At 62.4% G+C, this 13114-nt stretch overlaps 1 protein-coding gene across 1 annotated transcript; it reads left to right on the top strand.

Annotated features, from left to right (window-relative positions):
- The first annotated feature begins 2604 nt into the window (after positions 1–2604).
- On the top strand, positions 2605–13065 carry LOC133265290 (phosphatidylinositol 3,4,5-trisphosphate 5-phosphatase 2-like). The gene is given in 28 exon segments (XM_061445649.1): positions 2605–3052; positions 4128–4191; positions 4942–5080; positions 5162–5312; positions 5921–6065; positions 6171–6308; positions 6640–6726; positions 6971–7078; positions 7169–7283; positions 7461–7567; positions 7774–7876; positions 8303–8499; positions 8825–8942; positions 9046–9142; positions 9316–9454; positions 9565–9664; positions 9976–10064; positions 10252–10333; positions 10436–10525; positions 10608–10724; positions 10819–10907; positions 11082–11169; positions 11281–11436; positions 11596–11677; positions 11756–12293; positions 12577–12672; positions 12674–12696; positions 12915–13065. Coding segments are annotated over 28 exon segments (3528 nt in total). The 5' UTR covers positions 2605–2915; the 3' UTR covers positions 13048–13065.
- Positions 13066–13114: the final 49 nt, after the last annotated feature.

Below are 13114 nucleotides of genomic sequence, written 5' to 3'. Positions count from 1 at the left end.
CTTCATTAGGCTCTTAATAAGGCCCCTGAGACCGGTGCTGTTCACAGGCGTTCTGGCCACGGGGTCTGTGGAGCAGGGTGAGGTTGGAGAGCAGATTTCATCATGGGAGGCTTCAGCTCGGTTTAATCCTGACTTGGTGGATTCAGCCAGGGCGACCTTCCTTGCCAATGTGGGGGGAAGAGATTTCCCCTCCCCAGACCAGTGGTGAGACAGACAGGCCACATCCCTTCCCTTGCACTGTGCTCTGAACCAAGCACCGGGAAAGGAAGCTGGGGGATGCAGCACCTTGTTAAAAATTATAGGGAAATGAGAGAGGGCTTCTTCCTTTTTCCTGTTTAATAAATAGCCAAAGGCTCCTCTCATATGTCTCATCCCACTTGTCCCTCCAGGTCCAGGTGCTGTGTGATGCGCAGCTCAAACATCTGGTTTATCCCTGGCATCCAGTGCCCTGAAGTGTCCTGCCTCCCCAGGGAACAGCCACGGAGCTTCCCACATCTTTCCCACTTCGCCTGCAGGGTCTGTCCTCTGAATCATGGAATCGACCAGGTTGGAAAAGACCTTTAAGATCACCAAGTCCAACCTTTACCCCCACACTGCCAAGGCCACCACCAACCCATGTCACTGAGGGCCTCGTCTACACGGTTTGTGAACACTTCCAGGGACGGTGACTCCAGCACTGCCATGGGCATCATGTTCCAATGCCTGAAGGGAGCCTGGGGGGGAGCCGGAGCCACCCAGTAAGCTGGCACTGGTGAACCCACATTGCCTTCCAATATCCAAGTGTCCCCGGTGCTGGCAGGGCTCCCTGAGCGCTGGTGCATCTGGCAACGTCCCTGCTCAGCACCTGGCACTGCAGACCGCAGCCACCTTACATAAACACAACCAATGCTGCTGATTCCTCAAAGCCCCTCAGAGCTCCAGGGCTTCCTTCCCTGATCCAGATTAGGCGGCACTGACAGCATTAATCCGAAGCCAGGCACCTCCGTGCTGTGGGGAATTACTGCCGCTCTGTTAAGTAACAGAGCAGTGCTGGTGGGAGCAGGTCTCTGGCAGGATGTGCGTCTCCGACAGGAATGGGGGTCTGCTGCTGCCATCTCTGCACAGACCTGCCATCACTGCATGTCCCCATGGCAGGCACTGGTGAGAGGTGCAACCACTGCCGTGTGGCCCAGAGCCTCCATACCAAAATCAAGCAGGCTGCCTGACTTCTCAGTGGGCCCTACCACCGGTTCCTCTCGAGGCTGGGAGCCCAGTAGGAAGCCTTGGCCGGGGCTTTTGCCATATCTGCACCAATGGGCTGGTGGCGAGGAGCAGTCCCTTTGCATGGCTCATGGCTCCTGATGCCAAGAGCAGCAGACAGCCAGGAGCATGGCTTGGCAGGGCACTCCATCCTCAACCTCATCCCCCCTGGCAGGAGCCCATTGTCCTGTCTCCATTCAGAGCAGCCCTCATGCTCCTGAGTGCTCTGGCAGCAGACGGTGCTACTTATCTGTAATTAACTTGTGCTAATCACCCCAGCAGCAGCATGCGCCTGGCTCGCTCGATCCTTGCCACAAGGAGCAAAACCTCTGGGTCTGTACGCAGGAGGTACCAGGAGGGAACCCCGGTGCTGGTTACAGCCCTGTGCTGCCAGGAAAAGCCTCCCTCCTTCCTGACCCCTTCCCAGGAGCCCCCAAACCCCACTTCCCTTCTGCCTGCAGGCATTGCACGCACAGACAGCGTGACATGAATGCCACTGTGGGCGCCTGGCTCGCTTGGCCACCCGATGCCAGCAGCACCTCTGCCTCCAAGCAGCCAGCAGCCAGCAGCAGAGCTCAGCCCCAGCGCAGGCACCAAGGTTTCCAGCAGCGGGCAGCTCGGTCGCTGCATGCGGGCTGCTCGCCTGCCCACCACCCCAAACACACTTCAGGGGCTTGCTGTTGTCCCACACCACTGTCTGTCCCTTCTCTCATGGTCCTGCCCAAAGGACTGGGCTCTGCCCTTCACTGCCCCTTGCCCCAGGGTACGATGAGCAGCGGGGGGCTGAGCCCCTGCTCAGGACTGCTCCTTGCCTGCACCGGGCCGTGCTCAGCCACGGGCTTCCCCCCGTAGCGGGGCTGGAGCTGGAGGAGGAGCGAGGAGGCTGGTCCTGGCAGCGGCGAGAGCAGAGAAGGAGGAAGAGCGCGGCGGCCGCCGCGGTGCCGAGCGAGCAGCACGGGGCACGGAGCCGCGGTCCCGGTGGTGGGGCCCCAGGCTGGGTCCATCAGTGTGGGTGCTGCTGACCGCCTGCTGCCACCCCGCCGTCAGCGTGTGACGGGCAGAGCGGCCCCACGGGAGGAAGCCCCAAGCGGCCGGTGCAGCATCACAGCTCCTCTCCTGCTTGGCTGCACCCCGAAAGCTCGGCTCCCTGCCCGCAGTAGCCCCGCACTGCACCTGCGGGGGACGGTGAGTGTGCTGGGGGAGGTCTGGGTCCCCGCGTGCTGCTGGGACACCAGCATGGCCTGTCCTGGCCGTGCACCGAGGCAGGATGGGGGTGCTGGGTGACAGCAGGGGGTGATTCCCCCCCCCCCCCCCCAAGGGGAAGATCCATTCTCTGATCTCTGCTGCTGTACACCTACAGGCTGGAGTCTCCCTTGATGAGAAGTGTTGGGACCCCCAGCCTCCAACAGCTGCTCCCCTGGCCCTGCTCCTGCAACACAGCCTGGCCGCGGGGTACCCCATCTCCATGAGCATCACCTCGGTGGCTGCCCATCACCCACTGGGACCTGCAGCCAGCAACTCACTTGGGTACCAGGGAGCTGGTGTCCCACATCACCCCCACCTTCGCCTTCTCCAGCCCACTCCATTGGCTAGCTGATGGCCAGTAGCTGCTGTTGAGCCCAGATGCAGGGCTGGGAGAGGGACACAGTGCAGCCACTGTCCCTCTGCTTTAGAGGATGGCGGCAGCAAACTGGTACCACCGGGACATCAGCCGTGTGATGGCAGAGGAGCTGCTGGCCAAGGCCGGGCGGGACGGCTGCTTCCTGGTGCGGGACAGCGAGTCAGTATCAGGAGCATATGCCCTTTGCCTCCTGTAAGTCACCTGCCTGGCTTCTGCTTGGGGCTTCTCTCTCTTGTCCACCACCGGGTCCCTCCATCCCTCTCCCTGCTCCTGCTATGGCCAAAACCTGCTGCAGGGTTGCTGGTGGGTGAGCTGGCTGCCAGGCTCTGGCACAGGGGTTTTGGAGCGATGCCCATGTCAGGCCAGTGGAGAACCCTGCATCCTTGGGAGCAGGCAGGAGCCTGGGCCCACAGCCCTGCCCAGCACCAGCATTGCTGAAGGGAGAACCCGAAATCCAGGGCACGCCAAGCCATTTTGGGCTGCCTGCTGGCTGTGGGAGCTGGAGAGGCTGACTCAGACCTCTCTCCCTCTGCAAAAACAAACATCCCCTCTTCCTCCACCCCCCAATGGCCACATCTGCACCGTGACGTCTGCTGTTAACATCTCAGATGCTGGGACTTCAGGGTTACATCCTGCCACTCACGGGTCCGTTGCCATCCCCACACCCTGAAAGCACTGCTACCCCTGCTTGCTGCCTGCACCCTTCCTGCAGCTGAGCGACATGTCTGCAGCATGTGGGGCGGTGCCTGGTGGGTTTGGAGGGATGCCACCCCCTTCCCTACCGCTGGCCTGGCCCAGTGCACGGGACAAATTGCAAACACATGGTGCTGAGGGGCGCGGGGAATGCCGGGAGCTTAGCCGGCATTCGCCAGCATCCCAGCACTGGTGCCGGACAGGATGGTGGCACAGGCAGGGATGTGCAGTGGCCCCAGAGCAAGTATGACCATGCTATGGCAGCCGTCGGCTGTCATGAATTGGGCTGCCATGAAACCCTCACTGCCACACAGTGCCATGGGGTGCCCCACTGAATGCTGGTGGAGATGTGGCTGAGCTCCCGGCCGTGCCCATGCAGGCAGAGCACTGTTTGGAGATGAGTGGACACTGCGCATCCCCCCCGCAAACCGGTACAAAGAGCTGAGGGTGATGCTTTTATGAGAGTTCCTCTCTCTGCAGAAGGAATGGGGTGTTTGCATCAGGGCTGGGTGCTGCCACACACCCACAGTGTCATGGGGGGTGTGATGGGGAACCCTCCTCTGCTCTCTCCCAGGTTCCAGCGGCACGTCCACACCTACCGCATCCTCCCCAACGATGAGGGGCTGCTGTCTGTCCAGGTGGGTGCAGCGGCGGGTGTCCAGGGGCTGGGTGCCACTGGGGTGCCCTCCCTGCCTTGGCTAATGCCCCTGGGTGCCTGCCTGGGGACACAGGCAGGATGCAGTGCAAAGGGCAGGGATATTCGCCTCCTCACAGCACACAAAGATGTGGCATCCGCCTGCCCTCCCCGACATGCCAGCACTGTGGTTTGCACAAGCTGCCTGCAACACGCAGCACCGCAGGATGTGAGCGCTTTGCAGCCACCCCCGGCCATATGGGGCTATCACCATCCAGCCCAGGGCAGCACAGCAAAACACTTGTCCCTTTCCTGCCACTGTCTCCTGCCCTAGCCTGGCCACACAGGCCCCATCCCCATGTCTGTCCCCATGATGTCTGTCTTGACTGCCTGACAGCTCAGCGTTGCTTCCCCTCTTTGGTGCCACTTCACAGTATCTCCTGGCACCCAGCTCCCTGCAGCTGCCCTTCCTAGCCCCTAAAAAGAGCATCCTGAAGGTCCCTAGGGAGCATTCCCATGTGCTGCACGAGGCAGATGTTTCCATGCTCCTCTCCTTGCTTTGCTGTCTGCTGCCGTGCAAAGGGCTGGGGTGAGCTTTCCATGGGTCTGGCATCCTGCTCGCCGTGGGCTCATTCTGGGGGACAGACCCACTTGAGAGAGCAGGTTGGGCCAGCGCCTGCCCAGGAGCTGCTTCAGCACATGGAGCCAGTGGAGGGAGGGACATGATGGTGCTTCCCTTTCTCTACCTCCTCAGACCATCCAGGGCATCCAAGCCAAGTGTTTCCGCACCCTCCCTGACCTGATCAGTGCCTACCAGCAGCCCAACAACGGGCTGGTGACACCCCTGCTCTACCCCGTGCACCGGGCAGGGCAGGCGGCCGACGAGGACTCGGGTGAGCCAGGGAGGGGACATCGGGGCCATGCAGGTTGTGAGCATGGAGGGTTCCTGCTGAGCCGCTGTGCTCTGCCCGCAGACAGGGAGGACACCCGGGGCGCTGGGCACACGGTGAGCGTGGTCCCGGCCGGTGGGGCCACGGCAGGCTCATGGCTCAGCGCTCCCATCGCCACCCAGACCCACATCTCACAGCAGCTGCACCAGAGGCTGCAGGAGCAGGTCCACGGCAGGTAAGGCAGCGCTGTACAGCCTGGGCTGGTGGAGGTGATGGGGCAGGCATGGCCGGGGAGGGGTGTTCCCACTTCGGAGCACTGCGTGCAGTCCTGGTGTCCTCAGAGTAAAAAGGACATGGAACTGTTGGAACAAGTCCAGAGGAGGCCACGAGGATGATCAGGGACTGGAGCACCTCCTGTATGAAGACAGGCTGAGAAAGTTGGGGCTGTTCAGCCTGGAGAAGAGAAGGCTGCGTGGAGACCTCATAGCAGCCTTCCAGTATCTGAAGGGGGCCTGTAGGGATGCTGGGGAGGGACTCTTCATTAGGGACTGTAGTGATAGGACAAGGGGTAACGGGTTAAAACTTAAACAGGGGAAGTTTAGATTGGATCTAAGGAGGAAATTATTTCCTGTTAGGGTGGTGAGGCACTGGAATGGGTTGCCCAGGGAGGTTGTGAATGCTCCATCCCTGGTGGTGTTCAAGGCCAGGCTGGGCAGAGCCTTGGGTGAGATGGTTTAGTGTGAGGTGTCCCTGCCCATGGCAGGGGGCTGGAACTGGATGATCTTAAGGCCCTTCCCAACCCAAACCATTCTATGGCTCTAAGATGCCCACCTTCCCTTGCAGCCCAGCCAGCGACTTCATGGGCTTCATGGCTGAGTACCTGAACCACCACGTGCAGCTGGACCTGGAGGCGCTGCGCCACGGGCACCCGCAGCTGCGTCACCTCAGCACCGCGCTCGTCACTGCCTGCCGCGCACTGCACAGGCGAGTGCACCCCCATGTCCATGTCCCCATCCCCTTCATGGTGGCCGGACACCACCACCGGGGCTCAGCACCATCTCTCACCCGCTCCTCTCCTCCCCTCTGCAGTGAGATCGACTTCACTCTGGCTGGTCTGGAGACACTGGCCAGGGTGTTCGACCCCCCCATGTCCCCTCGCAGCCCAGCCAGGGAGCAGGTGACCCCCCCCGTGGCCACCACAGCCCCCGGCCACCTGCAGGTGCGTCCTCACGTATGGCTGGGTGCCCCTGATGATTGAGAAGGTGGTTGGGGTGGTTTCAGAGCCTGTCGGCACCCAAAGGTGCTGCACACCCCACAGGACTGCCAGCAGTGCTGGGTGCTGCGTGCTGTGGTCCCTGCAGCCAGTGGAAGGCACCTGGTGCTCTGTGGCCTGAGGGCAAGCAGGGATTCATTCCCGCACCCAGTCTAGGATGCAGCAATAGAGGAAGCCGCTTCCCCTGCCAGACCCCAGGGACCCCCATGTCTCAGCCCAAACCCACGAGGAGGAATCCACCAGTCTAGTGCCACTGTGCTGCTCCAGGAATGTCCATCCTTCTCCCCAGGGTCTCCTGACCAGCGACCCAGACCTTGAGCTGCTCCTCAACAAGATATCCACTGTCAACCATCTCCTCTCTTCGCTGGAGAAGAAGGTGTCTGCCCCATCCTGCCGTGCTGGGCTTGGGAAGCGCAACTGGGTGCAGGCAGAGGCATGGCTGATGTTAACGGCAGCCACTGCCCAGCTCAGAGGGTGCCCCAGGCTGGGGAGCCTCACTGTGCTCCAGTGAACCCCTCACCTAAACCAAACCCTCTGCCAAAGCGAGCTGTCAGAAGCTGCACAGCCCCAGGGCTCCCAGTTAGCCCAGTGCCCCCTGACCAGGATCCATCTCCCGGCAGGTGCTGAAGTCGCTGCAGGAGACGGTGTCAAGGCACAACCTGGCACTACCCAGCGTGGCAGCGTCCCCCCCGCCAGGCGCCAAGCCCCTGGCTGTGCAGAGCTTTGAGGTGAGGGTGGAGGATGCGGTAGGGCCCCAGCGTTGCTGCCCACGCTGGGCAGGCCTGGGGCCAACCCAGGATCCACGTCCCTGCCTGCAGGTGAAGGTGGGCAAGTCGCAGCGGGCAGCCCTGAAGGTGGACGTGCAGTCGGGCACAGTGGCCATCACCAAGCAGGGCAGCGGGTCCCTGGAGGAGACCATCCCACAGGACAAAAGTAAGGGGTTGCTGACCCGCCACTGGTTGATGACTGTGGGGTTCCCTGGCGCAGGCCTGATGCCAGGGTGATGGGCTGCAGACCTGGTCTCATCCCAAGCCCCCATCCCACGCTACCTGCTGCTCCCATGGTGGGAGGCTGGCAGCCACCGTTGACCCCCTCACACCCAGCATTCAGTCCTGCAGCTGATCAAATACCAGAGCGTGCAGAGCAAGGTGAGGCTGCTGTATGACCGGGAGCCACAGAAGAGCCTCAGCAGAGACTTCATCTTCTCCAGCGCACGGGTAAGTGGCACCGGCTGCACTCCTTGGGTGTCCTGGGGGAATACAGAGGTGTTATACACCAGTGCAGCAAATCGATGGTCTCAGGGCTGAGAGCAAACTGGCTCCTGTGTCTGGGGGTGATGTCCTCCTGATCCCACCACCAGCAGCTTCTGGGTGTGCTGTGGCTCCCGGCTCCCCTTTGGGACCCTAAGACACTTGTCCCACAGAAGCGAGAGGCCTTTTGCCAGCTGCTGCAGCTGATGAAGATCCAGCACTCCAACCTGGATGAGCCTGACCTTATCTCAGTGTATGTTGGGACGTGGAACATGGGTAAGGGGTAGGGTAAGGTCACATTGTCCTGGGAGGCTGCCATGGCTCATTGTGAGCCTGGGTGGGTTGTGGGGGGGTGAGAGCTTCAGGGACCTGCCCCAGGAAACCTGAGGTCTGAGCTGGTCCCTGGTGGGAGGAGGAGGCTGGAGAAGACTGATTGCTTTTGTGTTTGTCTGTCCTGTCATGATCTGCTCACCCAGTGGCTGTCAGGGAAATGGAGGAGCTGGGATACCTGGGAGGGTTTTGGGTGGTAGCAGTAAATCCCACCATCAGTCTCGGATGAGCATGGCAGAACTGTAGGGCTGCCATGAAGCTTCTTGTCCTGGCAGCTCCTGGAGGTGTACAGGGTCTGTGGCTGGGGACAAGCTGGATGAGCCTGGCACGCTGCCCATCCCTCCCTGGTGACCCGCTGTCCCCTGCCCGCAGGCAGCACGCCGCCACCCCGCTCCATCGCCTCCTGGCTGACCTCGAGGGGCTTGGGGCGCGCGCAGGATGAGACCACTGCCTGCATCCCCCATGACATCTACGTTATCGGCACCCAGGAGAATTCCCTGGGTGACCGCGAGTGGGTCGAGTTCCTCCGCGCATCTCTCAAGACCCTGATGGCCGTCGACTACCGAGTGGTAACGGCGGGTGCAGCCTGGACCCCTCTGGCTGTGCCTGGAGAGGCACCCGGTGCTGAGCACGCTAAAGATGTCCCGCAGCAGTCTCGGGCACTGGTTACCAGCAGCCATCACCCCAGGGCTCCTATCCCCAAAGCCAGGGTCCTTTCCCACCCCAGATGCAGCCCAGGGAACCCCTTACACCCCGCAGACTCTGTGTGCCCTCCCCAGGAGCCACCTTTCAGGGATGGGTTGGCTGACCTTGCTGCTTCTCCATCCCCACTGCGCTTGGCCGTGGGGTGGTATGGGGGGAGCAGGCAGACTCACCCCCTGTCCCTCCATGCAGGTTGCCCTGCAATGCCTCTGGAGCATCAAGATTGTGGTGCTGGTGAAGCCCGAGCACGAGCGGCGCATCAGCCACGTCCACACCTCCAGTGTGAAAACAGGGATTGCCAACACGCTGGGTAGGGATGGGGTGTGGGGTGCCCCAGAGTGAGGGGACATCCTGAGGGCCACCCCAGGATGCCTGAGATGCTCCAGAGCTCAGTGCCCCGTGCATCCCTGCAGGGAACAAGGGAGCTGTTGGTGTCTCCTTCCTCTTCAATGGCACCTCCTTTGGCTTCGTCAACTGCCACCTGGCCTCTGGCAGCGAGAAGACCCACAGGTGATTGACGGAGGGGCTTGGGATGGGGCTGCCCCACGGCAGACAGGTGTCTCAGGGGGCTAGGGGAGCCCTGAGGGGCTGTGAGGGTGTTCATGTCCCCACCACGCAGAGGCAGGGTGAGGATGAGGTGTCAGTGGCGTGGCTCACATGGTGCTGCTGTACCCACCCCACAGGCGTAACCAGAACTACAGTGACATCCTGCACTCCCTGGTCCTGGGGGACAAGCGGCTGGGGGGCTTTGACCTCACCCTGCGTTTCACCCACCTCTTCTGGTTCGGGGACCTCAACTATCGCCTGGACATGGACGTGCAGGTGGGACCCCATGGGCACCGCAGCGGGATGGTGGCACGCCGGTGGCAGTGCTGGTGCAGCTGCAGGGATGGGAGGAGCTGGGGCTCATCGTGCCTTCTTCCCCGGCACAGGACATCCTTGCCCACATAACCAAGAAGGAGTTTGAAGCTCTCCTGGCTGTCGACCAGCTCAACCTGGAGCGGGAGAAGAACAAGGTGTTCCTGCAATTCAGTGAGTGTGGGGACACAGGCACCAAGATGGTGGCACCCAGGGTCTCTGCAGACCTCTCCTCTGGTCCACCTCCAACACATGGTGGACCCCTGGCCTGGCATAGCCCTGTGCTGAAAGGCTGGGGATGTGCAAGCCCCAACAGGGCAGGTCCCTGGGCTCTGCATCCCAAGAGGGTGCAAGCCCAGGGACAGGCAGAGGTGGCCATGGCCATCAGCCATTGGTGTGAGCACAGGATGATGCTCCATGGGGCATGTCCCGGGCTGATTGCAGTGGTGCTGCCCCCTGTGCCACCTCTGTGTCTTGGTTCCCAGGTGAGGGTGACATCTCCTTCCCCCCCACCTACCGGTATGAGCGGGGCTCCAGGGACAGCTACATGTGGCAGAAGTTCAAGCCCACAGGGGTGAGTTCATGGAGCCTCTGCCAAGCTGCAGGACATCACTGTGGGATGGGGAGGAATTGCATGGTGATGTTCAACCCCACACCTCCACCAGCCTGTTCCATCTGCAGAGCGGGCCTGGATGGGAGGGAGCTCACTTTTTGGGGTGCACCCAAGGGGACACTGATGCTGGCTGCTTTCCTGTTTTCAGATGAGGATCAATGTCCCCTCGTGGTGTGACCGCATCCTGTGGAAGTCACACCCGGAGACCCACGTGGTCTGTAACTCCTATGGTTAGTGAGAGCCTGGGGCTGGGGGCAGCTCTGGGTGGCCAGCGCTGCCCGGGACCCCGGGGCTGGGGGACCATCACCCAGTTGCTCCCTGCCACCATCCAGGCTGCACCGATGACATTGTGACCAGTGACCACTCGCCCGTCTTCGCCACCTTTGAGGTGGGAGTGACCTCGCAGTTCGTGCCCAAGAAGGGTAAGGGCCTGGGGCCTGTCACCCCCGTGCCCTGTTTGGGGTGAGCCCTGGCCATGGGCTGACCTCCGGTGCCTGCCTGCAGCTCCCGGCTCCAGCCCCGAGCCCCTGGCCTGCATCGAGTGGGAGAGCATCGAGGTGATCGTGAAAACCACCAGCCGCAGCAAGTGCTACATCGAGTTCCACTCCTACTGCCTGGAGGGTGAGGTGGCCCTGCGGGGTGCTGGGGTGGCAGCGGTGGGCCACGGGGCTGAGCCAGCCCTGGCTGGACCTATGCCCCCCGCTCTCCCCCGCAGAGGCCCAGCGGAGCGGGGACAACACTTTCCAGAGCTGTGACATTCCCGGCTTCCTCAAGCTGGGCTGGTCCGCAAAGCATCTGCCTGTGGTACAGCCCCTGAGCATCCTCCTCCCTCCTCTTCCGCATCCCTCCTGCTGGCTCCATACCCTGACCCCCAAGGGGTGCTGGGGGCTGTCACCGTCTCCCCCAGGACAGTGCCAGCCTTGTACCACCCTACCTTGCAGCAGCCCCCACCCCGAGCACTCCTCTCTCTGCATGCAGCTGAAGCCCATTCTGCCAGACTTGGAGTACCTGGTGGACCAGCACCTGCTCCTCAGCATCAAGGGTGTGGAGAGCTGCGAGTCCTATGGTACGTGCGGGACGGTGGCAGGGGGAAACAGCCTTCTGGGTGTGTGGTTTTGCAGCTGGAGCTTGGCAGAAGGGACCGTGGAACTCACCCTGCTGTGTGCTGTGCCTGCAGGTGAGTGCTGCATCGCAATGAGGTCAATGATCGGCAGCATGGCCCAGCGGTTCGAGACCTTCCTCTTCCACCGTGGCGAGGAGACGGGCTCCATACGTGGCTGGATGAAGGTCCGGGTCCCCAAGGACACGTGCGGCACCCGTGAGAGGCTCTATGGTAGGGGTGGCCTCACACCAGTCCCCTCCTGTCACCCTGGGGTGGGAGCACAGTGCACCCCAGAGCTGCCCATGCCCAGGCTGCCCTCCCGGACCCCAGCAGTGGTCAGGGGCTGTGCAGTGCCTGGTGGGGAGATGCCAGACTTCAGTGCTCTTGCAGAGTGGATCAGCTTTGAGGAGGAGGATGCTAAGCCAGCGGCACACACCCCGATGTGCCCCAAGCCACCCCGGCAGACCCTCAGGTACCGCAGCCAGGCTCAGCCCCACCACAAGCCCCGGTTGTGGGGTGATGCTGAGTCCTCTCCCACTGTGCCTTGCAGGAGCCGGCCCCGCAGCCTCCTGGAGCCGGCTGCTGGCTACACCAACCCAGCCTACTTCATCTTCGAGGGGGTCCCCAACACGTGGGTGCTGGCCCCTGGCACTGGTGAAGCCCACACCAAACAGGCAGAGAGCCCAGCCAGGGGCCAGCAGCACCGGAGCCCCCTTGGAGCACGGGCCCCTTTGCCCTCGGAGGAGCAGCGGTGGGGCAGCCAGCACCACCATGTGCCAGGGGGTCCACCCCGTGGGTGCCCACTCAGCCCCCTTCGTGTGGGCCAGCAGAAGAGACCCAAATCAGCCATGCTGGTGAGGGACACACCAGGGCTGGGTGACTGCTCACTGACAGCGCTGCACATGGCCTCCTGCCTGAGCCAGATGGACTGGGCAGCCCCCGAGCACGGAGGAGACAGCCAGGAGACCCTGCTGCACCCCAGGACCCTGCTGCACCAGACCCACAGCACTCTGGAGCCACCCCCACGGCCCTACCAGGAGGTGTCGAGGTGCCCGCCGGGTGCTCGCCAGCACAGCCACTCCAGAGAGGTACCACTGTGGTCCCTATGGGGCTCTGGAGCTCAGCTGAAGGGCTTGGGGAGCTCAGGGAGGGAGGGGACCTGCTTTGGGCCATGGGGTCACCATCAAATGCAAGGTCCCATCCCCATGGCAGTGTTCTGCCTGATGGAGCCACCATGGCACAGGCAGTGGGATAGTGGAAGGTGAGGGAACAGCAATGTGCCCCATTGACCTGGGGTGAGGACATGAAGGTGGGGACTTCATGGTCCTGGTATAACCCTGCTGGCATGTATCCCTGTGCTTGTTTTTCCAGTGGCCTTGCAACAGGGGTGAGTGGTTCTGCAGCATCAGTGGGTGCCTGGGCCACCTCAGCTTGCAGCAGGACAAGGAAAGGCTGCAAGAGCATGGCCTGGGACCACCAGGAGATCTTCAGGTACCCCAGGCCCTGGAGCTCAGGAAGGGGGCACCGTGCAGACCAGCTCCTGTGGCCCCACAGGCCCTGGCAGAGCCCTGTGCCCTGGTGGGGAGGAGAGGTGGGAATGCGGCAGGACAGGGGCAGGAGGATGTCAAGTCCACAATGGATGCCCCGGGGCTGCGTGGGCTTCCTGCTCCCTCCCCGTGGCTCCCCCAGCACTTGCTCCCCCCTCACAGAGATGTCACGAAGCGGGACCTGCCGGAGGCTGGGGTGCTCAGTCTGACCCATCCCCAGCTCATCCATGGCAAGCTCGGTGATGGCACCGTGGTGAGCCTGCCGCAGAGACACAACCTCGGACCCAGCGCCTAGAGCATCCATCCCCACCCCAGCACCTCTGGAGCTCCCAAGGCAGGCAGAGCTGCTGAGGAGGACGGGG

Source organism: Pezoporus flaviventris, unplaced genomic scaffold, assembly GCF_033815535.1.
Source record: "Pezoporus flaviventris isolate CSIRO_AGI_PZ_B2104156 unplaced genomic scaffold, CSIRO_AGI_Pfla_v1 ptg000005l, whole genome shotgun sequence".
Lineage (NCBI taxonomy): Eukaryota > Metazoa > Chordata > Aves > Psittaciformes > Psittacidae > Pezoporus > Pezoporus flaviventris.
This window is presented reverse-complemented; position numbering and strand designations above follow the sequence as displayed.